We start from the raw sequence: 26,712 nt of genomic DNA, 5'->3' as shown, positions 1-26,712 counted from the left end.
AAAAGCATAAACAAATATGAACACCTACGCAAATAAACAATGTCACGTTTTTATCTTAACATAGAGTAGCGTTGCTATGAAATGGAAAGTTTCTAACGTGGATATCGATCTATTGCGTATCGTGCTGGAAAGCTTGATATTAGAATCATAATAACAGTTACTTACAAAAATATATGTAATTTCAATAGGCACAGTTCACGTAATACAATTCCTTCAATTATTATCAAATTAATACAGACACTAAAAATAGGATTCACATCACTGTGCGTTTAATATAACCTTGAACATACAAAGGAATGTTGCGAGAAACGAAAACGAACGTGCTCAAAATAAAATAATAACACTCGATTCGTGTGATAATGATATTACAACTTTTCTTCTATACCATCAACTTATTTTAATACACATACTCACAGTATCACGTCTAATCATCAATACATCGATGTAACTGAAAGGTACATACGAAAAAATGAATTTCTCTCGAACATATACATTATGCACAGAAGATTCGGGTTGTATTTTGCTAAAAGAAAAATTGTTAATTTCAATTAGTTCTATTAATAATAATTTCACAGCTTGTGCAGATTTTTGTACTATTGAGGTTAACGTGTAATTTTATAAATCCATAGCCGACAACTTTGTTTTGCACAATTGCACTGTTTTGTCGCAATTTTGAAATTAAGAACAAATATAAGTGGGCATATGAATAAATCGAAAACTTCAACGAAATAATATGGATTCAGAAGAAAACCACTTATGAAAGAAACAAAATCGATCATGTTGAATATATGATTTGCACAATACATCCTTATATTTTTATCATCTTCTGCAAATGTTCTCTTAACGAATACACGATACATTTTAAAAACTTATATAAAGTGATTTTACAGTTATTCAACGTTAACTTTGGTTATCATTCGCTAATCTTATTCCCGTTATTAATTAAAATTTTAAGTATACAACCTACTCCCTGTACACTTTGAAAATATTATTTACGCGTCCATAATACTCTTGTAAAATTATAAATTTTAATGACACGATCTATAAATTACTATCCCCGTTAAGATAATTCGAAATAGTTTGAAATTCGGAAGAAGTCTTTAACCACATCATGATATGAACGATTCAAAAATATATATACCTAAGTATCTTTAGTAGTATGCGATACGTGCGAACAAATGAAATGTTAAGAATGCATAGTATTTCAGTCGTATATCCCTATAATATAACTAATCAAAACGTGACTATAATTCTCACCAACTATGCATTAGAAAGTATCTGCTTTAACCATGCTTTATTACGTTTACTGGGATCGCGTTGCAATTAAATAATTGGATTAAACTGTATCACAATATTCATATAAAACTTTCTTAAAAGATTTCGACATACACGTCAATCAAAACATTTTACTAACAAAGTTACACATACTACCTCATTGCTCTAATCTTTTTCAACCACTTTTACAGGGTGAGGTACTTGAGATAAGCCGCCTGAAATAACTTGTTCGCTTTGACGATAGATACGAATGCTTCAGATAAATCTCGCTCCAAATTTTACCTATTAGAAGCCTACTTGTAGGCTTTTTAATTTTAGTGTCTACCTACGGAAACCTATTAACTTTGTCGTTATCTCACCCTGCACATTCCCTATATTGTTTGTAAAGCAGGAAATGCAATAATGCGTTTAAGTACACAGAAACGATACGCACAGTTTCCAACGAATGTTCGTGTCGAATGTACAGCCGAAAGCGTGCGGGAATGACTTGGAAATCTTCGTTATTCTATATAAATCTTTAATTCTTAAATTTCTTTCACTCGTTTCTTTTACTTTCATCGTATATCACTTGTGAACCCTGCTCCAATAAGTTGTGTATCGCGATGTCAGAGGAACAGCCGATCCTCGACTCGCGTATTACGATAAATAGTAGGAATGTTGAAATGTTCACTCAATGGTAGCATCCGTTTACTCTCGGACAGAGTAAAGAATATAGAAATAGAAGTATTTCGATTAAGTCTCCACGTAATTAAAGTGTCCTTCGTTTGAACGTATTCTTTAAATTGTCTCTCCCTCCGCCTTCTAAATTTATTTCGATTAAAGAAATCCCATTTCTAAGGCGTTATACAACGACTGCGTGTCCGAATGACTGTTTACTCTCCAGAATGGGAAATTGTGGGCGCGTGCCGCTGTTTCTTCATCGGAATCATCTCCTATAACCACGTAGGTGCATCTCCGACCAAACCGTGCGACCACTCTTCCAAAGCAGCTCTCCTTTCCTAAAAAACAAAAAACGACAATCATCGTTTATACGATATGTGAGCTAGTATTAATTATCATGAAATAATCGTAAGTAGTAAAGTTACCGATTTTCGAGGCGGAATAAATATTCTCGATAGGAAATATTCCACCGATCCCGAAGAGTAGCACTTTCGACAGGGCTGGCACTAATTGAGTAGTGGTCACCAAGATATTGATACAATGGCTTCTTTTATTGATGAGACTCAAACATTTTACAGCGGATGTTAACCAGTTGTCGGTCAGTACTTCGATCTCTGAACGCAACTGTAGCCACTGTTCCTGTTTCGCCGCCCCAAGCAAACCACCGACGTTGTTTCGGTAATTGCTATAGATTTCTTTTATTTTACGATATCGAAAGGCCAGTTTCCGCATCCAATCGACACCGCCTCTGACCCCGGAAGCCAAACATATGCCATTGTTCGCAGATGCACATTGAAAGCCGTCGGTAGCGAAATTGTAGGAAGACAGGTCCTGCCCGTTGTCGTCTGATGATACGTCATCAATGTGCACTTGATCGCAATCCTTTAGAATAAAATTTCTGGTAATTCTCTTATGTTTCGTTGACTCATTTAGACATTTATTGTAAAAAGAGGGTGCACAATGTTAGCGTAGATATACGATGGCCAGTTTACCTCGACATCGTTGAAAAAGAAATGAGTATCAGCCAAATTGAATATCATTTCCTCCATCCTGTACGCCACTTGTGCCAGAAGGGTGGGATCCTTACGGTGCTTCGTTGCGAATAGTCCAGTAAGCAACGAGTGAAACACAACTATGGTTTCGTCAAGGTCCCAGATGAATATCCGGTCGGGACCGGCTTCTGTCGTGTCCGCAGAACCTATACTGTTTCCACTTCCGCTTTGGCGTCTTCCGCGTCTGCAAGGTTTCGCTGTCGCCCCTGAAATAAGTTTTATTCCATTCTTACTCATCCTCTCCGTATTTTACGATCTTCATATAAAAGGTTTTTCCAGGATTTTATTATTCAAACTCCACAAATTCAAACAAAGAAAATTCTCTATATCACAATATGATAATAGCATACGAATTCCATAAATTGCATACAATTTTTGCATCCATCATTCCGCATAGATATATTCTTCACGTGCATAAAACTAAAGAAAAATGATCGTTAGAGATAAAACGGAATTCAACAAACACGCGTGAGACGAATCTCACGCGCCCGCTCACGTGATCAGCAAACAAGCATAATCGGATTAAAAAAAAAAAGCGGGATAGGTTTAGCGTGTTATTTACAGCTTATCGCAACTTCAATGCCAAAATTTTTGCGAGCTAAATCGAATGGACGTTCAATTGCGTTTACATTGTAGCTTTGTGTTTCATTGTTCTGTTCATTTACGTAGCGAATTTGTTTGACGATTTCTCAAGCACTAACGAATACATTCAAGGAGAACGTATTATCGACGCAAAAAAAGAAAAGAAAAAAAAAAGAAATGAAGATATAAAATCACACGTACGAATCGTGTTACCTTCGATGTTTGCGGTTTCCCGTGCGGTAAGATCGCTGGCATCGTGAGTTGTTGCGTCCAACGTGAGCGCAGACTTTGTCGAATCTTTTTACAAAGAAGGAAGCCGTTACTGACAAATCATAATCGCAAATAAATCGTAATTATCGCGACGCACGCGCGCAGAACGATACTAGCACTTAAACTAAGGAACGAAAGCGTCGAATAAAATTTTTATAGGAAAAAAAAAAAATTTTGTTCAACACACGAGATACAAGACACGGGACAGTACACACACGGGGCGGAAAGAGAATTTTCCAGACCAGCGATCGAGAACCATCAGGTTCAACGTTTCAGGCTCAAAGTAATCAAACGAGAAGGATAGAAAAAATAGAATTCGATCATTGACATGCGATTGAGAAATAAAGTTCGTTGTATTAGAAATTACTTATTAGAATTTGGAATTTTATAGAGTAGTACATCAGAAACAGAATACATCACGAGAAGAATCACTTTTGTAGAAAGTACAGATTTATATAAACGTTACCAGCGAAATTTAGGTTCCCAATGTTAAACGAGGCAGGCGACGCATGGTAGCCGTGCATGGGGTAATATCCGGAATACTGTAACGATACCCTGTCGTTTCCGTATAAACTGCTGCTGTAGGCGCTATAGTCCAGCTTCTAAACAGAAACAAAACAAACGAATGGTAATAAAAATGTAAAGAACCTTACGTTAATATTGCATCAATTAAACTCGTTAAAATGCCACGTTTTATATTTTTTAGTTTAACGAAAGAAGTCGTCCCAGAAGAGGTGTGAGAGTTCCCTGTCTAAGAGGCGCTTGGTTATCATACCAGGCAAGGTAGTAAATCACCTCGTAACGTTTCACGAGTACCTGTGATGAGGATGATATATTCTGGGCTACGTTGGGGAAGTTCGCAGTGCCGCTGTTGTAGGTAGCATAAGAGGAGTACTGAGTCATGGAGCTTGGCGCGGTGTACGAGGTCAAGTAAGAACTTTGCAAGCCCGAGCTGTTCTTCGCGGTGGCTGCTGCTCCGCAGGAAGGTGAATTATATAAACTGTTTAATAAAAAGTTGAGAAATCACTGCATAAGACAATGAAAATAAAAAAAAATAATTTCTTTACAGGTAAGAAAAGAAATTTGAGCTGCGAAAGATTAAAGATGCCTTCGAGCGAGAGAGATACATGCCTGGTATAAAATGGATTGGGTCCGTACAATGAACTGTAGTCCTTCTCCATGGAATCCGGATACTCCTGCTCCTTTTCCTCCGCATTCTCGTCGATGTACAATTCCCCGCTGGGCACGCTGTCGTTCTCAGGGCAGTCTTGCACCTCGTTCTTGACTTCCGCCTCTGCCGGTATGATCAAAACGTTTCACGTTCACACGTTTTTAGTTACGATTCGTCGAATAATAAAACGAATACGTCTACCACCCTCCCAGAAGGACGATTGCAATTAACAAATATTCCGTATGCGCCCCCGCCTAAGACTTGTACGTCCAAGCATAGTTTTCTCGGCGAATAGAAAGTCGAGGGGCACGAGGATATCTAATTTCATCTAGAATGTCGACGCGCAATTAATTTCCAGAACAATAAGCCTGTGCATTGCAGTTCCATCGAGTACTCCAGACAGAAGTTTCTCGTTTAATTCAATCGACCCATAGAGAGAGATCCGGAAAATACAGATGAGAAACCTTTCAAAGCATCGAATTTAAACTGTTTTATTGGAAGCTCTGGTTTCAGTTATTATTTCCAGCGGAACGCCGCGTTGCGCACTACTGTACAAACGTATTTTTCCAATTTTTGGATAAGAGATTCTTCCAGGGGACTAACGATTCCATGTTACATTGGAATCTTAAAATAAAATCATCAAATCCTTAAAGTCCCTTTTGGAAAACCCTTTATAGCGAGGAGAGGGCTAGTTATCGCGGCCATAGTTCTTCTGGTAGGGTAGTTTTGGGGAAAGGATAACTCTGGTCAGTGGCCCTTGGAGTTATAGTTATATTAACTTACACTTGCTGTAACTGCGAAGTGGCAATCTTTTTTAATTGTGCAATGTTAATTTACAGGAGCTTTATTTACCATTGTTCGCGGCTCGAGGGTGTTGTACCGAGGCCTCTGTGGACGAAGACACGTTGCCAGCATTGTCTAAAACCCCTGCTGGTTTCGTCGGGTCATTGTCTTCGGTTAACATATCACTCCGTCTGAAACAAGAGAGCGCGAAACAACGATTTATCAGTCGTTCGAGGTGTCCGTTGGCGCTTGTTAACGCATTCGCTGACCATCAGACCTTCGCGACAATTTCTGCTTGGACTCCCGCAGGTGCTAATTCATTTCCGCTAGTATTTTCAATCATAATAAAGGGTTTTCCGAAAGGGGCTTTAGGATCCTGTTTCTTATGTCTCTGACGAGGAAGGCATTATATCGCAAGTTACAGTACTCGCAATATAGTGCACTATAGTATCAAGTACTATATCTCATCTAAAAACCTTTGATTAACAAAATTACTTTTTAGTTTTCGCCAACTTTCTTGGTCCCCCACCGTGGAGGCGAAGGGAAAGGGTTACCGTTGAGCGCCAGGTTCATTATTGTCTGCCAATTGCGTGTCGAAGAGGTGGAGTGACCAGATGGGTAGGCGTACACCAGGAACCTTCGAGAACAGCCAATGAAACCTCCTTTCACGACGTTTTACATTATGTATTCTTTATGTTGCCAAGTCACTATCTATCCGTGCTCCGCCCTTATCCACGCGTATACTCGCGTGCTCTGCACTATAGAGCGAAAAGGAAGCTGTTGCATAAAGGGATTTTCACAACGGAGACGCGGTAACGATACACCAACCGCGGGATTAGATTCCAATCTATTTATAACAGGTACGTCGAACACGGTTTCTCTCTCAACATTTTTCTATCTCTAAAGTTTTACGATACGCGCATATCTTGGTATTAACAAATCTCAAACTCGTCTAAAAAAGCCTGTATTAGTACAACGCCATCGAGTACGTCCTCGCGACTGTGTACACGTTCATAATAAATCCGTGCTTCACCGATAATTAAACAATATTGAAAGACAACTTCAATTACGATCGCGTAAATATGACGGGTCTAAATCGCGATCGTGATTAATTGCGCCACCAATAATACGGGGGCGGCAATGTCCCCTGGCACGAGGTAAACATTTCCCGTCGGCGTCGGTTGTTTGGAGTTGAATAAATCATTGTCATCGCGGCGGAGAACGATCGTTTCGAGAAAAAGTCTTTATAGACTATCGCGGTGGCTATACACGATGTTCCTGTGTTGGTACCGAAGCGATTGTTCCCTGTGCGACGCGTTGGTAGGTGGAAGTTACGACGGTTACTGGAACACGACGACGAATCAATTAGCACCAGGATGTGTTTGAACAACACGCGCGTTCGATTTTTTCTTTCCTAACGGTGGCGATGGCCTAACAAAACGAAACCTGATGGAAAGAATTTGCATTACCACCGATCGCTTGTTTCTCGGGCCGTTTTGAATCAACTAGAAATGTACAGAAAGCAAAGGAAATGCAACATATCTTTTTCTGGGGAAAAACTGTCCACTGCTTTTATCTTAATTGTTGAACAAAATTGGAGATACCATGGGATATTAAACGATTGCGATGTGTCTCGCTTCTCTTTTATTTCAAGCGATACTGGAAAACGTACAAGCAAAAGGACCAAGCAAAAGTATCCGAGTCCGCGTGGAAATGTAATATGATGATCACTGAAACGTTATTTTTAACTTTCATGGATAACTGCTATTATACTTCGTTTCGGGATCTGAATTTTTCACGTTTTTCCGAGAGAAATTTTTCATCAAATGAGAAAAGAAATTCGGAGTTACATCTGTTTATTTTCACTCTCCGTTGATTTCATAGCAAGTATTGGCGAACGACCCAAAACCACTGTCCTAGGATAAGGGTTCAAAAGATAACTTCTACGCTCAAATCTTGTGTTACGTTTATTTGAATGAATGTAAAATATTACTTATATTACTTTGCGCCCCTCGCCCTTCAAATGTACGATGAAAACAGTGGAAGGAAGCCCTCAGGGGCTGTAGCTATGTTTTATTTTTAATTGTAGCTATAGTACGGGTTTAGCAATCCTGAGGTACCCGAGCTATAGGTGACCCCATGGGCCCCAGCAGAGTACTATAATATCCCTGATGTAAAGTAACATAAAGCGAGAAATAATAAAGAATAAAGAATGTAAACAACGAACAAACGCAAGAGTGGTACATTAGTTTTTACAGTCAAGTTATATATAAATAAAAACTTATAAATAAAATTCGCTCGATCGTTCGAGGAACACAAAATACGAGGCGTTTCGCTTCGTGCCGTTGGCACGTCGTTCGAAATTACGTTATTATTTATTTTCCTCGAGGGAATAGGGGCCCCCGGTGAATAAAGGCGAAAGGCACTCGGCTTATCTAAACAAAGCGTGCGCCGAAGTGTTTATCGCAGGCAAGTTGCTTAGCTTGCTGCTGTCCGCCCGTCCATCAGCCGTCAAAGAAATGCAGCGAAACGAGAGGAATGCGTGGCTATATAGTTTCCCGTGCGCGACACTCGTGTCCCACGGAGCGCGGTCAGCTTACATTTGAAAGGCGGAAAAAGAAAAATAAGGAGAGGGATGGTTACACTCCATACTAAGACAAAAGGTTCACGTCTTGAAACGCCCTGGTGGCTTACCTAACCGTCGCAACCATGGAAATCGCAAACTCGACCCAAATCTTCCATTTTAAGGATCCTCGAATCGAGTCCCTGCAAACGAATGGATTTTGGAATCTATTTTCTATCAGAAATCAGAAGATCTGGACCGCGTTGACTTAAAAGAAAATCGATAATCGTCTCCACGAATCGATTTGAAATCGAACATTCTAATCTGGTGCCACGTAGCGTCTTATGAAACCGGAATTACTTGACTTCTCGCCAGCGAGAAACATACGCGTTACTTAGTGCCACGCAGCGGTTGACCAATTAAAATACATTACTGGTAACGAGCCGAATGAGATGCATAAGTTACGCATGCTCAATTGATAATGACGTTTACACGTGTGTGCGATCGCGCGCGCGCGCCGGCACATCCGCGTACCGTCCGCGACTCCTGTAATCTAATAATTTAACCCTTTCCTTCTAACGCAGAACAATTTAACATTACTAATTTACCATTACTTATACATACGATACAATACGAACCAAATGCACAGAAACGGTTTTTCATTTTATGTAACGACTTTATTAATGACAAAAAGAAAATGAATTGTCCCATTATCTAATACGCGCGCAAATGCAAAGAAATATACATTTTTGCGAGTCTTGAATCAATTGGGGGGTAAAAAGGTTAAGGGACGCATGTATAAAACCGTGGGGTGCATCGTGCTTTCCACGTGGTAAACGATAACGAATTTCATTGGATTATCAGTCAGTCTTCTTCGATTGTCCCGCGACGCGAGAATTTAATTAACGCAAAAGCGAAGCGGTTGCAGTATCTGCGATCAATTTAATCTTCCATAAATGTTTCGTAATTTCTTCTTACAGTTAGCAGCGAATCACGTTGCGAATCCTCGTCGAATACAGTCATTCTCACAGTCACACGTTCACACGCAATTTCATGTATTTCCATTACCTAAGAAAGATGTCGTATTACGTCGTATTCATTCCAAACAGAACATGTCTTACATTGTTTCATAGTTAGCAACGCGACATAGATTGGCAAAATTTGTCATTTAGATATCAGATCTTGAATGAAAGATACACTTCCGATTCTTATTGTTTGTTCAATAAAAATAACAGTCTGATACAATCTGCAAATTCTGCCCATCTATGCGGACAAACAAGCACGTTCATTCAAACCTTGTATCCGGTGTTTACGGCTGGACCAAGCGAGGGTGCTTCGATGAGAATATTCGTGGATCAAGGAAGCTGCAGTTGGTTCCCTCCCGATAGCATCGTCATCCCTCCTCGCGTCGCGTGTACGTGATTGAATGCGTGTACAGGGTGCACTTGAAGTTTAAGCACACTACCTCTCACTTTTCTCGCACTTTCCACGACCACGAGAACATCGTTGACACCCGACGGACGCACTGCACTCTCCCCGACAGTGTTAGTTCCTGATAACCAGAGAAAACTCTTATCTACCTGAAAACGCTGAAGAAAGGATGTACAATTCCTGATTTGTCACTCGTTGAATGCAGATTGGAATTTCACGATAAACTGCACAATCAACAGTTCACTTTGCGTTGATACGATTCAAGGAGATTCTGTGTTTGCCAACGCGCAGGAGGAAACAATTACAGAATTATACCGATCGACGAATCTCCATACGAGAAACCACTTGTCAGGCCGCGAAACTAGCAATGAGGCGGGCGAACTGACAAAGCTTGGACAACGATTTCCCGAGGATACATCTCCCGTTGCTCTGCACACGTCTCTCGGAGGGTGAAACGGTGGAAGCCGGGTGACGAGAGCGTACGAGTCGAACCGAATGGCAGACGATCTCTATGGGCAACGTTTTGTCTCGGTGCGCGTTTACCCGTCGAAGTTCTGTGACGGATTCTCTCCCACGGACACGGCCAGCACTATTGTTTCCCTGCGAAGGGTATCGGCTCGGTGTGCGATACGCTGCAGCCTGTGGAGTTCTGAGCATGCGAAATGTCGCCTGCCACCCCCGCCCGGTGATCACGTGGTTGGCCGGCTAGTATTCACATCCTTCTTCCTCGTTTGCTGCCCCATCTCCCTTCTTCGCTCTCTCTTCGTCCTGTAGTTGGTATTCCCCATAGTTGTCTCGCTTTTGTTCGTCGGACGCGCACAGGTCGCTCGTTAATTAGAACGAGAGGAGCTAACGGCGACTCGCTCGGCCACTCGACTGTATCGGACAGAGATGGAACGCGATAAAGGACCGTGCAGTACTGTTCACTTGAACTGCCTTGCCTGTTTTTCCTATAAACTATAATAATCATGTGAATAATAATCATAGCATGTCCTTATCGTATCGAGATTGTATATACTAAGACATTCAGTAGTCATTATTAGCACTGTTCATTCGTTAACACGGGCGTTGAATTTGAAAACAGCTCAGGGTATATCTAGTAGTGTATCCACACCTTGTAACATAAAAATATCTCTCGTTTATCCGAAACGACATTATTTTTATCAGATGCTATTCGAATGAACAGCACTGTACAATGGCGACGGTGGAAGGGGCAGGCACCTCCTCGTTGGAATAATTGTCACCTTCTGTCACAGTTCGTTTTTATAGTTCTCAACCGACGAACCTTCGTGTTTTGTTTACTGCCAGCGACGGAATAGTAATTGAGGTCTATGGACGATCTTGATAACCACTGCAGGAATGCATCTCTCGGGGTTAAGGAATTAGCGGCGGAACACGCGCGACCGGTGGTGGTCGGTCGTTTAACCTGTGAAGACGAGAACAGTTAACCCATTTTCTTACAAGTTTTCTAGGATATTATTTTTAGTCTTAACAAATGGATGGCATTGGCACCGTTTGCACGAAAAGTGGATTGGATACTTTTAGGACAAACCGTGCATTTCGATTTCACGTCCTTTTTTCAGGCTCGGGACAGGTTCTCGAATATACGCGTTGGAAGATGTGATGCGACAACGATCGTCCCTTGTTGTTCTTTTTTCCATCGGGATCCAGCGCGGTGCGTGTCCCTTTTTCTTTTTCCCCCCTTTGTTTTATAATCGGAGATAGAGAATTCTTGACGGGAGGTCCGGTGGCCCTACGTCATACTCGCTGGCTTCTTGGAAGGAGACTGTTCCTGCTTCCTTTTTCGTCTCTTTATCGATTATGGTGTGATAAAAGTGGCGCGAGACGTTTGTCTGCCTGTCGTTCCGCGTTAACCCTCCGTTCCATTCGTTTTATTTTACCACGCATTTACATTCGCGTGTTCGTGTAATAACAACGAGGTTTTTTATCGCTGGGAATTTATTTCGTTGGAATTTCTAGGCAAAAACCTAGTCGAAACGTTTATAAGTAATTTTATCTATGAAACTGTAACATGGTCGTGTATATTAGAATACTAAATTTTGTTTTATACTAACTTTTTACGACCACGATGATGTCAGCTTTATCTTCTTTCGAAGTACCCCGATGTGCCATGAATATTTTCACGGAGTGTAAGGTTGCGGGTGGCGAAAGAATACCCGCGAGTAGAAGCTCCTGTTTTTGACTATGATAATCAGGCTGGAGCGAGACAGGGGTAGCAACTTAATTTCGCACCGCCCGTGCTTTCATCCGATGCGCATCTTATACGAACTAGAGGGATTCTCCAATTTCCACGAGAGTTTGGATAATGTTACCCGGAAATTTTTCTAAATGACAAAGACTAAAACACGTAGAGTAATAACGAGGAGGGGAAATGTTCCAAAGCTCAATTCCAAACCTACTTATTTTTTAAATACCTCGTAAAAGGTTTGCCCATCGTCCTTTAGATCCTCTTCGGCGTGAAACATATAATTAGGTTTCTAAATAAACAAAAAAAATAGAGGAATTACTATTCACGTAATATTTACATCATGCAGCCTGACACGCATTAAAATGCAAAAATAATATTCGCTGCATCTCGGTGCGGACATGAAGGGGTTAATGGCGAAGGAAGAACAAGTCGAGGCGCGAGATAAAGAGGAATGTGCTAGAATGCGAGACAGAGAAGAATGTGCAGAGGTTGCTGTATTATCTCGCTCTCATCCCTGATACGTAATATTTCTCGTATCAAAGTGCACGTGACGGTCAGCGCGATTATGTGAATGTATTTCCTCGTGACGATGGCCCGCGAAAGGAAGCGTGGAACGCGCCCTCCAAACTATCGTAAACACGAACAAATTCGCGACCAGAGATCATCTAGAAACAAATTTTGAGGCCTTCCAATGTCAAAAGGATCTTCGGCCCTGGTGTAGTACCTGCAAACGATCAACAGGAGCGATACAAAGCTATCTGCGGGGTCCAGAACAACAAAGGGGATTAGTATTTTTACATAACGACGGATGAGTGCACAAGGGTCGAATAAGTACGCCTAATCTGTCCGCGGTCTTAGTTTCACGGTTGATTGGATAGGAGGAATTTTTCCAAATTCGGGGCAAATCTGTCTTGCTCCTCGAAGGCTGTTTGAGGAACTTGTTTTGTTCAAAATGTTTTCGTTTTACCTGCAACGGGGATGCGTAACAATATTAGATGAGAAACAATAATAACAACAAAGTAAATAATATATCGATGTTACATAGAGCAAGTAGGACCTGTGTTCTTTTTTTCTGCAATTTGTTTTCAAATTGAATTTGCATCCCAGCAGTAATTCTATTCGATTCTTATTTAGATACCTCCCTTATCCGGATAATGGCGAACACGGCGACGTCGGTAATGATCGAAACGTGGTTTTCTGTAAAAAGAAGTTTACGGTAACCACGTCACGGTGGCCCACGGGTATACAAATGCAATATACTTCATGGACTGTTACGTGAAATGGATGTCGTCGAGTTTCCCAAGAGTCTGTCGTTCGACGGAGATCGAAGGCAATAAAGAGAGGCACGTGAAGGAGACATGGCGTCGACATCCTGTGGGTTGGTCGAAGTAGTCGCTGGTGGAGAAAGAGGAGGCGAAATGGGGGTTAGTACCTTTATGATATAATGGCATGGAAGCTCACCATGAAGCTACAGCGAGTAGCAAAATTATTGGCACTAGCAACAATGCAAAAAAAAGATCATTTAAAAAAATATTACGATGACACACGAATCATAAATCTATACATCTACATTAACTAATATTTAGTATAGTAATATATCAACTGACACGAAATTTATTAGCAGTGTTGTGTCGTAAATATACGCAATTATTTTTTGCGATTTATTTTGCATTCTTGCATTCGTCTCGTGCCAATAATTTTGCGACTCGCTGTATATACGCTCACGTAGGCAACCCTTGTATACAGATAAATACGACGGCGTGCGAGCTAGCATGACCCTCGAAGTATGCGGGAAGCTTGTGGTCTATCTCTGAGTAACATATAAATGGTGTGCTCCGCCATAGCTACGTACGCGCTCGACCACCCAAGGGTACATACATACATACATGGGCAGGAGCACTCTAGGAAAAGTGCATAAGCACGGGGCAGAGTATTTACTTTGCGGAGGGCCAGGTATGTACATACACCTTTTAATGCCGAAACGACTGACTTTTCCCGAGGAGTCGTCGGCCAGTAAGAAAGTTATTGTACGTACTAAAATACCAAAGAGTATTGAAATTCGAAAACGTTATGCTAAGCTTGTCGCGATTATTTCTTGGATTCGTGATTGTTACCTAGTTTGGAAGACGAAATAATAAATATTATAAGTTACTTAATCCTTGCCTTGCGATGTAAACAATCTCGCCATGATGTTCAAAGTTACATACGATCAAATTATATTGTACCGAAAAGATGTAAACTAAACAATTTATACTTACACTTGCATCCATATCCTCAAGCATAAACTTTGCGAATTGTTTCCGTAAATCTTCATCCTGCAGGTTTATACGTACTTTCTTTTTAAATAATACGAAATATTCATGTGCAGACATGCGTATGCTCTTGCAGGACTTGTACGCTGATGCTATCTAGCGGTTTTTTTACCTACTTCGATAACTCCTTATTGCTGCCGAAATCGTAAGCATTGTAAACATCTAACTTATCTTAAATTCGATTATTCGATTGCTTTCAGCATCCTGCAGAAAAATTGCCATTCGTTGAGCTCTGGAAAAAAGTGAAAGCGCTTTTCTTCTCCGTGGAAAGAGGCGGCCTTTGTTTTCCGTGGAACATCCCGAAGGTAAGATCCTGCTAAAATAAGTGCACACACGTGTAGAGATCCTGCGGGTGAGTTTATCCCCGGCTAAGTAAGCGACATATCTCTTTCTCTCTCTATTTCTTCTGTATATGTGTGTGTGGGGGTGGGGATCGCGTCCAAACACCACGAAGAAATACGTGTGAGTGGGTATGTGCAAACGTATGTCAGCTTATACAGGGTGTACAGTTTGCAATCGTAGACTTTACCGTCTCCAATGTGGCCAATTAGAAAGGCAAATTTTTTATGATTACGCGAGAAATTTTGCGATAAAATTTGCGAATGCAAATCGATCGTTTTCTCGAGGTATTACTATACCAAATACTAATACCAAAATCCGATTGTTAAAGAACAAGTAATACTTCTTGAAATAATTGTAATCGTACAATTTCTTTCATTTCAGGGTCCTGTCGTTTACTCGCAACGCCGATCTCCGAAGATACGAGGAATGAGTTTTAAACAACCTCCATCGTCGATTAACTTGCACGTTCGTAAATTACCAAGAAGATAGCAAGCTAATTCTCGAACACCCTGTGTGCATGTAACGCAGGCGCAGGCAGCTGTCACCTTACACCCATGGAGGAGCCATGGGCTGCGGCGGCCATTCTCAACTTATCTCTAGGATCTTTGTAAACATGTCGTGAAATCCGAGTATTCAAGCAGTGGCGTAGATCGCGAGGTGGAAGGACCCGTCGGAGCCTTCTCTGAGTAGGAATTAAAATCCCCGGCGGGTACATTTAGTGACTGCAACATTGGGTGCACATGGTTCCCTTGGCAACCAGAACCATGGTGGTAACGTCACTAAATGGAGCACATCTTTGTTCCGTGCTAATAAAAGGACTCCACAAGGTGCCACCATCTTTCTTCACCCTCTTCCTCGTCTCTTAGTCTTCCTGCTTAGGGCGCTCATCCTTCCACAACGCTTCCTCTTAGATACAAATATTCGCTATAATAAAGTAATTCGATAATAGTAATTTATTCAAAATTTTGTTTATACGTTATGCAAATGCTTGAAGAATTTACGCCTTTTGTTAATCGAAGATTGTTAAATGAAACGTGGTGATGGAACGATGGATTTAGTCGTTGATCGATCTATCGGGAATGATTCGATGAATTTGAATATATTTATTGTTACGTGACGATTCGAGACTGTTGAAGGCTTCGAGCTCAAGACTTGCCAGACAAGAACCGCAGCAACGTGAAACATAATACAAGTTGCACCAGCCAGTCCTAAGCTCAGCCATGCGAAGCAGCCAGCGGCTAAGGAACGCGACGTACGAATCAGATTACATCTTGCGTTGGCTGCTTATCTTTATTCTTCACTTTACCTCGCTTCAATTCACTTCATTTCGCTTCAGTGACAACCCTTCGATCGGCATCTTATAACCGGCTCGAGATATGCACTCGTCCTTGGAAAGCGCTCACAGAATTTAAAACGACGGTACCATCGCTTTCACCAAGATTTTTAAATTCGTTCGCTCGACTTAAAAATGCTTATTCGCTAAGAATGTTAGGCAATCGTTACACACGAGATATTCGAAGTTTTAAGTACTACGGTTTCGACATACTCGTACTTTGCATTCGCGGTGTGTAGTAGAACAGGGACAGAAGATATGGAAAATGCTTTTATTTTAGGAATAATTTAAAAAAATTATATTCCTTACCATACAAGCTTATATTTACTGTTTTATCCTGTTTTTGTGTTTAGGACTGTCGTACTAAACATTAAATATTCCTTAAAATTAATTAACATTTATTCATTGTCGGTACCGCTAGTTTGTAAATAGACAGGTGCTTGAGCGCCTTGCGCTACTTGTATTAGTTGAGGTTGAGCTTGGATAGGAGCAGTTTGAATTATGATTGGCTGATTGCTTCCACCTTGAACTTGCATACGGATCATTTGAAGCTGCTGAGGTGTTAATTGTATCTGAAATGAACGTTAAATTTAAATCAACAGGCAAACAAAACTCTTGCATTAATTGTCGTCGTAAATGTACTTACAGGTATTTGCTGAATTTCTCCACTGGGTGTTACAATTTGTTGTACAATTTGTATTCCTCCAGTTTGAGTGGTGGGTGTTTGTTGAGCCTGCTGTAGTTGTATAATTTGTTGTCCCGACGATTGCTGCTGACTCTGTACCGTTACCGCCTGTGTTGTACTTGGATTAGGACTTTCCTACAATTAAAATAGGAGATTTATAAATACGACATGCGGTTAGCGAGTTACTTTATGAAAGTAAACAATATACCTGCTCTACTGGACTCCCTATATTAATTGTCTGAATCTGTCCAGTAGAAGGTTGTACAATTTGTATAGGCTGTGAATTTGCATTACTACTTTGTACATTTTGATTTGCAGATGCTTGTTGCTGTGCTAATTGGAAGTAGTAATGTACTTGGTCAGAGTTCATGGATGTACGTACAGTACTTTCAGTCTGTGCTTTGCTTTGTTTTAATTCATCCCTAGGCACTATGTCGATAAGAAAATCAAATTGATCGTATTTAGTTATAGCCATTGCAATGTCGTTTCTCTGGAGGGTACGTCTTTTGTTATCTTCTGTATGAACCCATGCTCTCAGAGTTAATTCGTGTATAAAAATTTCTGCTGCTTTAGAGAACAGCATAGGAGCTTCGGCGCTTATCATTTTTACATCTCCATCCAGCTTCATTATTTTTTTTATCCTGGCTAATGGCAATGATTGTGTTCTCAGGTCCATCTATCAAGGTATTTTATGAACCTTAGTAGGTACAAACAATTTTTATTGTTTACTTGTATACTCACAGTAGTAATCTTTTTAATTTCTTCTGTGACTTTTGGCCAGAACTGAGCCAAAGCTTGTTGGGCTTCAGAACTGCCAGGTGAGGCAATTTGCAGGTCTCCATTGGAATCTCCCTCAACTTCACTGTCTTGGTTACTGAATAGTTAGTAGCAATAATAATGAGTTATACATTCAATATAATAAGATAAAACTTTATCTGTTTAATTTGCTTTGTATTATCGTAATTTAACGTGTATCATATTCCTCTAATCCTTGGTAATTATGTAAATAAATAAAAAAAAAAGTATATAACCTAGCAGGTGAGAAATAAACACAGTTACTTACGCATTCACAAAGAATACTGACATTTTTTATGAGTCACGTTTGAAAGAACATAAAACGAACTTGTTTAAAGTCTGAAAATCATCCTGCCGCTTTCAATTCTCGCTATTTAATTCATAAATATTACAGTTGGTTCACTATCTGTGGAATTCACAACAAATTTGTTGTTTGCATCAACGAACGTGCTGCCATGGTCATAGACGTTGTATAAGAATGATCGAACATTTTATCATGTAAACTTGATCTTAGATTTAAGTTCAGTTTATTCGTCGCTAGGTGGCTGTACTATATCCTTTTCACTAGAGACTAATTTAGTTATGTTTTTTTTTATTCCAAATGTTGTAAATCATGCGATTGGCAGAATTAGGGTATCCCCTTAAATGTTTGTTGTATCCTCGACCATTTCGTAATGGATTATTTGGGTTGCGAGTTCTATGTAAGAAATAAAAGCTTTTTATTTTAGGTAGGAGCTACGAATAAGTGTAATCTGTTCTTTCGAATCATAATTATTTTATCAAATCGTAATAATCTTTCACTACACGTGCATGAAACTTAACAAAAATAGATTGTGTCTCAGCCCACAGGACTAGTTTCGCAATTGTCCGTTCGATCTCGTCCGTGTCCAGCTGCAAGCTTGTCATTTCATCAGGATAATCGTTCCTTCCCAGATCGACATCGCCCTCGACTTTCTCACAGGCCACGAGCCAATCCTCGACCTCTTTGTGAGACACAGGCTCCTTCACAATAGCTTTCATAATGTCTTTAATCGTCGTAATATCCGATGTGTCGCCAGGACACACTCTACTTTGTTCTTCGACCTGATCCTCTGTTACATCAACTCCCAATAATTTTTTCCAGGAATTGTAAATGTCAGCTGGTGCTACATCAGTCCAGGCTTCGTTCAGGAAATTGATGCAATCCTTCACATCATAATCCGTGCAGAACTCCGCCACTCCTTCAGGAAATTTTAAGATTCGACTCAACATGCGTCGACGGAAGGACACCTTAACGTTGCTCGTTATCTCTCGTTCCATCGGTAACAAATTCGACGAAGTTGGAACATATACAACTTCGACGTTGTTATCCCCAGTTCTAACTTCCGGTAGCAGCTCGTGAGTTCTGGACTTGGCTACCAGTAGCAGCACCTTCCCATGATTACCAGTTTGCAACTGGTGATTCCTAACAGCTGGTTTGAAGTAGTTCTCCAACCAATCGGTGAAGACCTTCTGTTCCATACAAGCATTCATCTGGGCCTTGAAAACCACTGGCAAATGGTCCCAGCAGTGTTTCAAGGCCCTAGGTGTCTTACATTTGTGTATAAAGAGTGGGGGAAGTTTGTGTGTTCCAATAGCATTCGCGCATAAGCCCACAGTGACTCGATTGTTTCTCGCTTTTTTCCCATAAACGCTCTTTATCGTAGCGTTGATTAGAACTTTAGGAGGAAGATACTTCCATGCTAATCCCGAATCGTCCATGCTGTACAAGTTCTGCAGCTTGATGCCTTCCTGTGCCAAGCGGTGCATAAAACGTTTGGTGAATTCTTCAGCTATCCTCGTGTCGACTATGGCAGCATCATTGTTAGGATCGTCGAAGCTTATGCCATGGCGCTGTTTGAACCGCCATATCCAGCCATTGGAGGCTGAGAAATTTGAAGGACCACCGAACTCCTCGTTAAGTTTCATCGCCTTTTCTTGAAGCAGAGCGTTAGTGACGGTTTCCTCGAGGGCCCGTCGTCCCTGGTACCACGCGAATAAACGAGCATCCAACTCGACCAGTACCGGCCTTCGAAACCTCTTTTTACCTTCAGTTCCAGGTGTCTGGGACTGACGTCGTATTTTTTCAGCATTCTTTTTGATTCGATGGATGGTCACGACGCTGATGCCGTAATTCTTGGCCAATTGGTTCTGCGGAACGCGGTCCTCCAATTGCCGCAAGATATCGAGGCGTTGCTCTAACGATAAATTCACGCATGTTTTGGTTCGTCCAGACAACATTGTGAAAGTAGAAGTTCAGGTTAAATCTTACGGTTTAGAACTTATATCTAGACTACAAGTCTTCTCCATGTCGAACACAGTTCACAGTCTCGTACACAACACTACTGACGATCCATACACACAGGAAGGTACCGAGCTCAGACGAAGAAGCGAGTAGATCTTTGCTAGACTAGCAGTTCATATTTGTTTTACTAGCTACAAGAAATCAGCAATATTCTAGCGCTACCCGGATATCTGATGCTATCCCCACCATTTGCTTTGTGTACTCTGCGCAAGTACAGTTTTACCCCTGATAAAGGTCGATTTCCACTGTGATTAACATCAATTAGTGGTGGGATCGAGGACCTTGCAATAGATCGCATTTTTTTCTACTATATAAAGGATTTTCCAAAGAAGGCTTCAGAATGTTTTTGCAACTTTTTATTACTAGATAGCAACTCACTAATAAGTTATCGCTATCTAGCGTGCACGCGTATGTACTACTGTTAAAACATAAACTACATGAATGAACTTGCTAATAATTGTACAGCGCTAATAGTAATAATATGTTTTAGTTTTAGTACGAGTATATTTGTACATTTATGTTAAAAATAAATGTGTATTAAAAACATACAGTATTTACAATTGTACAACTCTTTTACTCATGCATGGCTTTGTAACTGCAGATGCTTTGAAAGACGGAATTTAATACTTCTTTAGCTGTATGAGTATCAGAGTTACTTATTCTTATAATACTTCCGAATTCCCTGATATAATGATCCAATTCCATGTTTTTCGATAAATCACTAGTTGTCATGTATTTATTTGTTAATTGCGACAGTTTTAATAAATCAGAACTGAAGGCCTCGTCCAAATCGAATAATTCCAGAGCTGGTGGGGGTAGCTCTTGGAAACTCGGTGGGAAGACCTTTGAACAAATTTTAAAAATTATATGTAGAAACATATGGCATATTCACTAAAATTAATGTAATTAATAAAAATTTGTACCGATGCTTGTGTGGATGGTAATGGTGCCTCGAAATGCGGTGGAATTAAAGTAAGAGGTTCGTGCTTCACACTCAAAACTTCATATGCCTTTATGCAAGCTGGCACCATATTTAAATTTACAGAATACAAGTGATGTTTAAATAACTTGGTATATTCGTGAGGATTATCCATCATGTCCATGTCCTGAGTACACACCTTTGGATTGTCTGCTTGTTGTGTTATATCTGGCACAAAATTGTACTCCCAGAACTAAGTGAATTATGACATTATTAATAGCAATAAATTATAACAATTTAAATTGTAAGGGATCACTCTAATTTTAAAGCTTACATCTACATCATCCATTTGGGATTCTTTGGCAACAATTTCTTTGGATTCAAAAAAATCAAATATCATTTCCCTTAATAAATCATTCTTTTCCTTTTCAATATATGTATCAGTTAACATTCTGGATGAACCTAAAACAAGTAATTTACTACCACTTGCTTCGCTGTAGTGATAAGCACAAATGGGTCTGTTTGTTGGAACTGCAACAGATCCACTAGACAATGCAACGATAGATGGTTGTGCCACATTTAAAGTTGCACCATACGGGTATAAAAAAGCTAGGTCTCTGAAAGAGAACAAGATAAATGGAATAAATGAAGTAGTATTTCATATTTAGTGAACTTACATGTATTCATTATGACTCTTAGAAAATATTGATTTATTTGACATCCCCTGTGAAATTAAACATTCCTTTGGATGCATTGTTTGACTGTAACTCATGCGTATCACACTGTCTGTAAAAGTAACAATATTATTGTACAATTGTCATAAATTAAAATTTTGTAATGGAGATATTTATTAAATAAAATAAGTCAAATATTATACCATTGTTCACCATTATTCCAAATTCCTCCAGTAAGAAATTTACATTTGTATTAGACCTTTTTTCACCTCCTTCACCCAGCATAACTAACACGTGTCCACCAGAATTTAGAAACGTTCTAATGGAATTCATTTCTAGTTCTGTGAATTTATTTCGCGGTCCTGGAAGTACTAATACTTTGCCTGTGGATAACGATTCGTCTGTTAACGTATCGTTGTTTCTGAAATAGAACAAAAAGCTATGCGAAAACGCTGCGTTTCAAATCAAATAAAAATAGCGTAGAAGTGTTTCGACGTACTCGACAAATTTCCATTTCGATTTCAACTTTCTCTGCAGCACTTTAAACTCTTCATTGAGTTTTCTTTCACATTTTGAAGAGTCAAAAATAATTGTATTCGTGTTATTGTTGCTATCGCTCCCGCCAAAGATTAAGCTCATAGCGACTGTCGTGTTACTGTTAATTTAATAATATGGTAACTAAATAATAAGAGAAATTATTAGGTTTTCACGTTTAATCGTGTACTGAGAAAGCATGTTTCGAATTATACAGTCGTGTACAGTTTAGCGTTGCTAGTAGCAACAATTGCATATCAAACTTTCGGCCGTAATTGGTCGCAGTATTCATAAGGGGAGTTGTATCTTAAATTAGTGCATTAATCTAATTATAACTTTGATTATATATAGTTAAAGGATTATACAGGATGTTTATTTACAGGTGGGCATCATGGGCATCCCTTTAGAATAAAAATGTACAACTAAAAATAATAAAATTGCATTCAATGTCCTTGAATTCTTGATTCAAGAATTCACTGTTTCTAAAGCGTCTTTCTTTCGTCTTTTATTTGAAAATAGGGCGATAAGATCATCAAAGGTTCCAACAATAATTTTTTAGAAGTAAAACTACTTGGTGGTCGAGATATATGCAATTTTATCATTGCATAAAGTGCATCAAAGTAATCAGCTGTTTCAGTTGATGCATTTATGTTTAGGTCAAAAACGTGTCAAGCGACGTTATAACCACCTCGCGGTGGTAAGGTGGAACTAAAATTATCGACATTACAGGACAAAGTTGAAAAATATTAATATAATCTATTTTATTACGTTTAATACTAAACTTGTAATCATAAAACAAACATTGGGGCAGTACAATTCATTAGTAGAAGTTAAAATAAGTAAATAATTACAAAGCCGGTAATTAGTCGACAGTGGCGCCATCGGCGGGAAAGCCCCCAAGCTTGTCCTCGAATAGTTTCAGACTTCAACCACTAGATGGCGCCATATGTTTTTATTTAAAAAAAAAAATGAAGGATTTAAGGATTAAAAAATGGTTTTCATTCAAATTTTAGTATCACGTTGCTGGTTCTTTTGTTTGTTATTGCATATAATAATTAAAAAAAAAATGTGTAAACACTAATACCGACATCTAGAGGTTGAAATGTGGAACTATTTGAGGACAAGCTTGGGGGTTTTCCCGCCGATGGCGCCACAGTCAACTAATTACCAGCATTTAAATTATTTGCTTATTTTAACTTGTACTAATGAATTTTAATGTCTCAGTGGTTGTTTTATAATTAAAAGTTTATCATTAAACGTAATAAAATAGATTATATGAATATTTTTCAATTTTGTCCTGTAATGTGGATAATTTTAGTTCCACCTTCTCACCGCTGGATGGTTATAGCGTCGCCTGTCACATTTTTGACTAAATAAAAAAAAACTCAAAATATCATTGTTATTCTTGGATAATTCATTTGTTCAGAGTATTATTAGCGTACTTAGAGCCCAAGTTAATAAAAAAATACGGATACCAAAGGTTCCAATAAGAATTTCGTATACTTAACCTGGGTGACGTACAGAATGTCAAACAAACGCCACCAGTAGTGTTCAAAATGGTCGGTGGATCATATGAGATAAGGAGTTTTATAAGTATTTAATAATTAATACAGATAAAATGACTGCAATCGTGCAAGAGGACAACGAGTTAAAGAGGTTACTCGGTAACCCAGCGAAAAATGCCGTCGAGGATAATTCGATGGCTCCGCCGCAATCAGTAAATTAAGAAATATGTTTGCTCGGTGCATACGTGTTCGAGGATTTTTATATTTTACATTGTTATTTCTATTTCAGACGAATGTCCCACGGCCGAGCACGTCACAAAATGTCATTCCACAATCGACGATTAATCCTATGACTCCAGCTAATAGTACAAAAGAGGTTATAGAACCTTGTTTACAGTAAGTGAAGAAATGGTTGTTGTTAACCTTTTGACGCGATCCCAGTGAACACATTTTTCCTTTTAGGAATGTAGTATCTACTGTCAATTTAGGTATGGAATTAGCACTTATGTATATTAATACGAGAACAAGGAACTCTGAATACAATCCAGCAAGATTTACCGGGTTAATTATGAGAATTCGAAACCCTAGAGCTACCGCACTGATCTTTCATTCTGGAAAAGTAGTATGCACTGGGGCAAGGTGTGAAGAAGATTCTTATTTAGCCACAAGGAAATTTGCTCGAATTATTCAGAAATTAGGATTTCCAGTAAGAAATGTGTATTTGGATTTTATCAGTTTTGCTTACACTCTACTAAATTCTGTGTTATTGCAGGTCAAATTTTATAATTTTAAAATACAAAATATAGTCGCCACGTGTGATTTAAAGTTTCCAATTAAACTGGAAAACTTAAATCATATACATGGACAATTTTCTAGTTACGAACCTGAGCTTTATCCTGGCCTTATATATAGAATGGTATCACCAAGAGTAGTTCTACTCATATTTGTAAATGGAAAAATTGTATTGACAGGTGAAATTTCATTAGAAGTATTTCCTATATTTTATTATAATTTGTATTAGTGTTGGCGCAATGATGTTTCAGGGGCCAAGAATCGGACTGAACTGCAAGATGCACTGACCAATATATACCCTATATTGAAGAGTTTTAGGAAGCAGTAGCAGTATTTTTTGTATTTAATGAATTTTGTAAGAAGAAACTTAGTTGTAAGAATAAATTAATTTGAATATGTATATATGTGTAGTACGACAAGTTTGAAATAAACAATTTTATATACAAGGAAATAATTATGGGCTATTGTTTCAAAAAATATATATTTTTTTGAATCCTGTAAATAATAAAACTAGTAGTCCCCGTTATATTGCTGTACGAGAGTAAAAATACAATTCAAATGCGTTACATATTACGGAAGCATATTTTTACAGTTAAAATATTTAACATCGTCTCAATATTAATATATATCATTCCATAAAACAGTGATAAATTTTCTATAATTGTAATTCGTATAATTTCAAGAATTAACTTCCGGTAACAGACATATATTGGTTTCAAAAACATAATACATGCATACGTCACAAGATATCGTTCGATGGATATACATATACATCGGCTCAATGTTATCACTCTGTACCAGCGGTAATCGTATGATATCAAAATACTCGAATAATCTTAATTAGCACCAGATTTTTGGAATATGTAAAATTTCTTCAATCCATTAGATTTTTACCAGATCGCACGTGTGGTGGATTGGGGGTATCGATCGATATAACTTGAAATATTTTAATGTAATATTCTTGGTTCGTATTTCAAAAAATTCCGTCTTCTAAGATATGCCGAAAGTTTTAGTAGATGACGTTTATACCTTTCTTCGCGGCGATTGGCAACTTTTCACCGCGGAAGAAGGGGTTGTCCTCCTGAAACAGACACCGAATTAATAAAATGGAAGTTCTCGTTAAAGTAAAGTAATCATCCGTGTCACATCCTACCGCTTGGAATTGATCAATGATTCGATTGAAGTTGGTGCTCGGTATATGCATGCTTGCCAGACTGTTGCTGTTAGAGGAATCAACGGAACAATCAAACATGTGCTCTTTGTCGCACATGCAATCTTGCGCGTTCTGATAGTCGCGACTGAACGTTGCCGTGTTCTCGAAATTCTCGATACAGTTGTTTTCACCTGCAACGATTACGTTCGATTCAATTGTAACTTTTTCTGTCTATATATTCACGTCTTGTTTTCTAAATAACAAAACCGTTCAGCCACTTACTCGTGTAACCAACCGGACAAGGATTCGGGGGCGTGCAGTACGCAGGCAAAGCGTTCTCAGCTTTCTCGTCTTTGATGAACTTGACGGTTCCAGGCTTGATTTTTTGCCTTTCGTTCGACTCGTTATTGTTAAAACGCTGGTGACCCCACAGCGTGCTGTGTTGCAGATACTCCTGATCGCGGATGCTGGGATTAGGGTTCAAGGTGTCCATGCCGTCGTAATCAGCGGGTAACTCGACGGGAATTTCTTTAGGTTTGTCCTGGTACTCCAGGTACGAGTCAGCGGCGTCCGCAAGGTCGTTTCCCATTTGGTTCAACAAATCGCGAAGAGTGTCGGTTAGAAGCTGCTCGTCCTGTAATATTAAAAAATGAACGATAAAAAGTTGTTGCAAGAGCACAATGTATGGGAGGTCCACTATGGTGGACCTTAGAATTTCAGTGTCACCTCTATTAGGGGAGGCAAATACACGGCGTGGGCAGCAACTGCCAGCGCCAGAAACGGGATCCAGTTCCAGTACATGATTTCGAGCAAGTGTATCTGGAAACAGCAAACGTTCAAATGATAATTACGTGCACTTTAAAACGAGTCAATTTAACCAAGGAGAAGGGTTGTTCCAAGTTGTACTTCGAGGGTTTCAACCCTCCCACGCATATCCAAAATGGCTCGACTACTACTATCTTGCTATAGGATAGCTACGCAACTATAGATCCGAGGCAACTGATAATTAATAAATAGCGTCGAAGCAGAACTTACCAAGAACTACCGAAAAGTTCACCGAAAGGAATTGAGGAGAGATCGCGAAGGTGAACGTCGGTGCGTACGATCCTCGAGTTCCGCCACGCGTCTTCGGCGATAGGAAGAGGCGCTGCGCTCGTTCAGTAATCGCTCGGTATTGATCCGCGTTTTCCGCGCCGCTTTTCCCCCGTATGAACGTCCAACCGTTGCCTACGGACTCCCCCGCAACCCACATTCGTAAAACCGAGTTACGAGCAAAGGTCGTTCCGCGGCCGAGGCTCGTGACGTCGTTTCGCCGATTAAGGATGAGTATCGGTCCTCGCGAGATAGGC

General features: G+C 39.6%; 5 protein-coding genes and 1 long non-coding RNA gene across 15 annotated transcripts; 2 read left to right on the top strand and 4 right to left on the bottom strand.

The window, feature by feature from the left end:
* Window positions 1-158: 158 nt before the first annotated feature.
* LOC128874017 (eyes absent homolog 4) lies at window positions 159-11,473 on the bottom strand. 6 transcript variants are annotated; one of them, XM_054118374.1, is made up of 12 exons: window positions 11,340-11,473; window positions 11,073-11,213; window positions 10,331-10,744; window positions 9,652-9,908; window positions 5,863-5,984; window positions 4,971-5,133; window positions 4,656-4,839; window positions 4,306-4,441; window positions 3,771-3,866; window positions 2,928-3,193; window positions 2,361-2,817; window positions 159-2,273 (listed from the first exon to the last, which is right to left on the bottom strand). In XM_054118374.1, exons 5-12 carry the CDS (start codon window positions 5,972-5,974, stop codon window positions 2,092-2,094), a joined length of 1,596 nt encoding a protein of 531 aa, XP_053974349.1. In that variant the 5' UTR covers window positions 5,975-5,984; window positions 9,652-9,908; window positions 10,331-10,744; window positions 11,073-11,213; window positions 11,340-11,473; the 3' UTR covers window positions 159-2,091. The 6 variants fall into 6 exon arrangements, with proteins under 6 accessions (XP_053974349.1, XP_053974261.1, XP_053974525.1 ...); XM_054118286.1 differs by having other exon boundaries at window positions 9,652-10,744; XM_054118550.1 differs by having other exon boundaries at window positions 3,783-3,866; window positions 9,652-10,744.
* Window positions 11,474-11,879: 406 nt separating this feature from the next.
* Window positions 11,880-16,103, top strand: LOC128874449 (uncharacterized). The gene is made up of 4 exons (XR_008456646.1): window positions 11,880-13,420; window positions 13,743-13,949; window positions 14,509-14,613; window positions 15,032-16,103. It is a non-coding gene; the product is annotated as an uncharacterized LOC128874449 (long non-coding RNA).
* Window positions 16,104-16,240: 137 nt separating this feature from the next.
* LOC128874261 (nuclear transcription factor Y subunit gamma-like) lies at window positions 16,241-20,346 on the bottom strand. Of its 4 annotated transcripts, XM_054119029.1 has the most exons (6): window positions 17,732-20,324; window positions 17,410-17,542; window positions 17,051-17,344; window positions 16,877-16,945; window positions 16,630-16,803; window positions 16,241-16,555 (listed from the first exon to the last, which is right to left on the bottom strand). In XM_054119029.1, exons 1-6 carry the CDS (start codon window positions 17,752-17,754, stop codon window positions 16,382-16,384), a joined length of 867 nt encoding a protein of 288 aa, XP_053975004.1. In that variant the 5' UTR covers window positions 17,755-20,324; the 3' UTR covers window positions 16,241-16,381. The 4 variants fall into 4 exon arrangements, 2 of the variants coding, with proteins under 2 accessions (XP_053975004.1, XP_053974918.1); XM_054118943.1 differs by having other exon boundaries at window positions 16,877-17,344; window positions 17,732-17,958; XR_008456621.1 differs by lacking the exons at window positions 16,241-16,555; window positions 16,630-16,803; window positions 16,877-16,945; window positions 17,051-17,344 and having other exon boundaries at window positions 17,407-17,542; window positions 17,753-20,346.
* A 160-nt stretch (window positions 20,347-20,506) lies between these two features.
* Window positions 20,507-22,170, bottom strand: LOC128874379 (intraflagellar transport protein 52 homolog). Its single transcript, XM_054119167.1, has 5 exons — window positions 21,879-22,170; window positions 21,583-21,800; window positions 21,383-21,491; window positions 21,040-21,322; window positions 20,507-20,958 (listed from the first exon to the last, which is right to left on the bottom strand). The coding sequence occupies exons 1-5, from the start codon at window positions 22,016-22,018 to the stop codon at window positions 20,650-20,652; spliced, it is 1,059 nt and encodes a 352-aa protein (XP_053975142.1). The 5' UTR covers window positions 22,019-22,170; the 3' UTR covers window positions 20,507-20,649.
* A 1,070-nt stretch (window positions 22,171-23,240) lies between these two features.
* Window positions 23,241-24,610, top strand: LOC128877793 (uncharacterized). Its single transcript, XM_054125326.1, has 5 exons — window positions 23,241-23,630; window positions 23,708-23,814; window positions 23,881-24,124; window positions 24,191-24,389; window positions 24,462-24,610. The coding sequence occupies exons 1-5, from the start codon at window positions 23,532-23,534 to the stop codon at window positions 24,536-24,538; spliced, it is 726 nt and encodes a 241-aa protein (XP_053981301.1). The 5' UTR covers window positions 23,241-23,531; the 3' UTR covers window positions 24,539-24,610.
* Window positions 24,611-24,672: 62 nt separating this feature from the next.
* On the bottom strand, window positions 24,673-26,557 carry LOC128877786 (neuroendocrine protein 7B2). 2 transcript variants are annotated; one of them, XM_054125313.1, is made up of 5 exons: window positions 26,399-26,556; window positions 26,090-26,182; window positions 25,646-25,997; window positions 25,364-25,554; window positions 24,673-25,291 (listed from the first exon to the last, which is right to left on the bottom strand). In XM_054125313.1, the coding sequence occupies exons 2-5, from the start codon at window positions 26,162-26,164 to the stop codon at window positions 25,220-25,222; spliced, it is 690 nt and encodes a 229-aa protein (XP_053981288.1). In that variant the 5' UTR covers window positions 26,165-26,182; window positions 26,399-26,556; the 3' UTR covers window positions 24,673-25,219. The 2 variants fall into 2 exon arrangements, with proteins under 2 accessions (XP_053981288.1, XP_053981278.1); XM_054125303.1 differs by having other exon boundaries at window positions 24,673-25,554; window positions 26,399-26,557.
* Between the last annotated feature and the right edge of the window lie 155 nt (window positions 26,558-26,712).

This window comes from Hylaeus volcanicus, chromosome 1 (assembly GCF_026283585.1).
Source record: "Hylaeus volcanicus isolate JK05 chromosome 1, UHH_iyHylVolc1.0_haploid, whole genome shotgun sequence".
NCBI lineage: Eukaryota > Metazoa > Arthropoda > Insecta > Hymenoptera > Colletidae > Hylaeus > Hylaeus volcanicus.
The sequence above is the reverse complement of the archived record's forward strand: the minus strand, read 5'-3'. Positions and strand labels throughout refer to the sequence as shown.

What these genes read in the sequence shown, in the direction of transcription:
- LOC128874017 (XM_054118286.1), bottom strand. Translation starts at nt 5,974, where the DNA reads ATGTTAACCGAAGACAATGACCCGACGAAACCAGCAGGGGTTTTAGAC. An exon ending in CCCAATCCATTTTATACCAG is followed by an intron (nt 4,840 to 4,970) that starts GCATGTATCTCT and finishes TTTATTAAACAG; the next exon opens with TTTATATAATTCACCTTCCT. An exon ending in TCTTTTTCAACGATGTCGAG is followed by an intron (nt 2,818 to 2,927) that starts GTAAACTGGCCA and finishes TTTATTCTAAAG; the next exon opens with GATTGCGATCAAGTGCACAT.
- LOC128874261 (XM_054118943.1), bottom strand. Translation starts at nt 17,754, where the DNA reads ATGTCAGTATTCTTTGTGAATGC. An exon ending in TCAGTATTCTTTGTGAATGC is followed by an intron (nt 17,543 to 17,731) that starts GTAAGTAACTGT and finishes CTAACTATTCAG; the next exon opens with TAACCAAGACAGTGAAGTTG. An exon ending in TAGGGAGTCCAGTAGAGCAG is followed by an intron (nt 16,804 to 16,876) that starts GTATATTGTTTA and finishes TTTTAATTGTAG; the next exon opens with GAAAGTCCTAATCCAAGTAC.
- LOC128874379 (XM_054119167.1), bottom strand. Translation starts at nt 22,018, where the DNA reads ATGAGCTTAATCTTTGGCGGGAGCGATAGCAACAATAACACGAATACA. An exon ending in TGGAATAATGGTGAACAATG is followed by an intron (nt 21,492 to 21,582) that starts GTATAATATTTG and finishes TTACTTTTACAG; the next exon opens with ACAGTGTGATACGCATGAGT. An exon ending in CCCAAATGGATGATGTAGAT is followed by an intron (nt 20,959 to 21,039) that starts GTAAGCTTTAAA and finishes TAATTCACTTAG; the next exon opens with TTCTGGGAGTACAATTTTGT.
- LOC128877793 (XM_054125326.1), top strand. Translation starts at nt 23,532, where the DNA reads ATGACTGCAATCGTGCAAGAGGACAACGAGTTAAAGAGGTTACTCGGT. An exon ending in TTCAGAAATTAGGATTTCCA is followed by an intron (nt 24,125 to 24,190) that starts GTAAGAAATGTG and finishes GTGTTATTGCAG; the next exon opens with GTCAAATTTTATAATTTTAA. An exon ending in TGGAAAAATTGTATTGACAG is followed by an intron (nt 24,390 to 24,461) that starts GTGAAATTTCAT and finishes ATGATGTTTCAG; the next exon opens with GGGCCAAGAATCGGACTGAA.
- LOC128877786 (XM_054125303.1), bottom strand. Translation starts at nt 26,164, where the DNA reads ATGTACTGGAACTGGATCCCGTTTCTGGCGCTGGCAGTTGCTGCCCAC. An exon ending in ATTTGCCTCCCCTAATAGAG is followed by an intron (nt 25,998 to 26,089) that starts GTGACACTGAAA and finishes TTAATATTACAG; the next exon opens with GACGAGCAGCTTCTAACCGA. An exon ending in TTGTCCGGTTGGTTACACGA is followed by an intron (nt 25,555 to 25,645) that starts GTAAGTGGCTGA and finishes TAATCGTTGCAG; the next exon opens with GTGAAAACAACTGTATCGAG.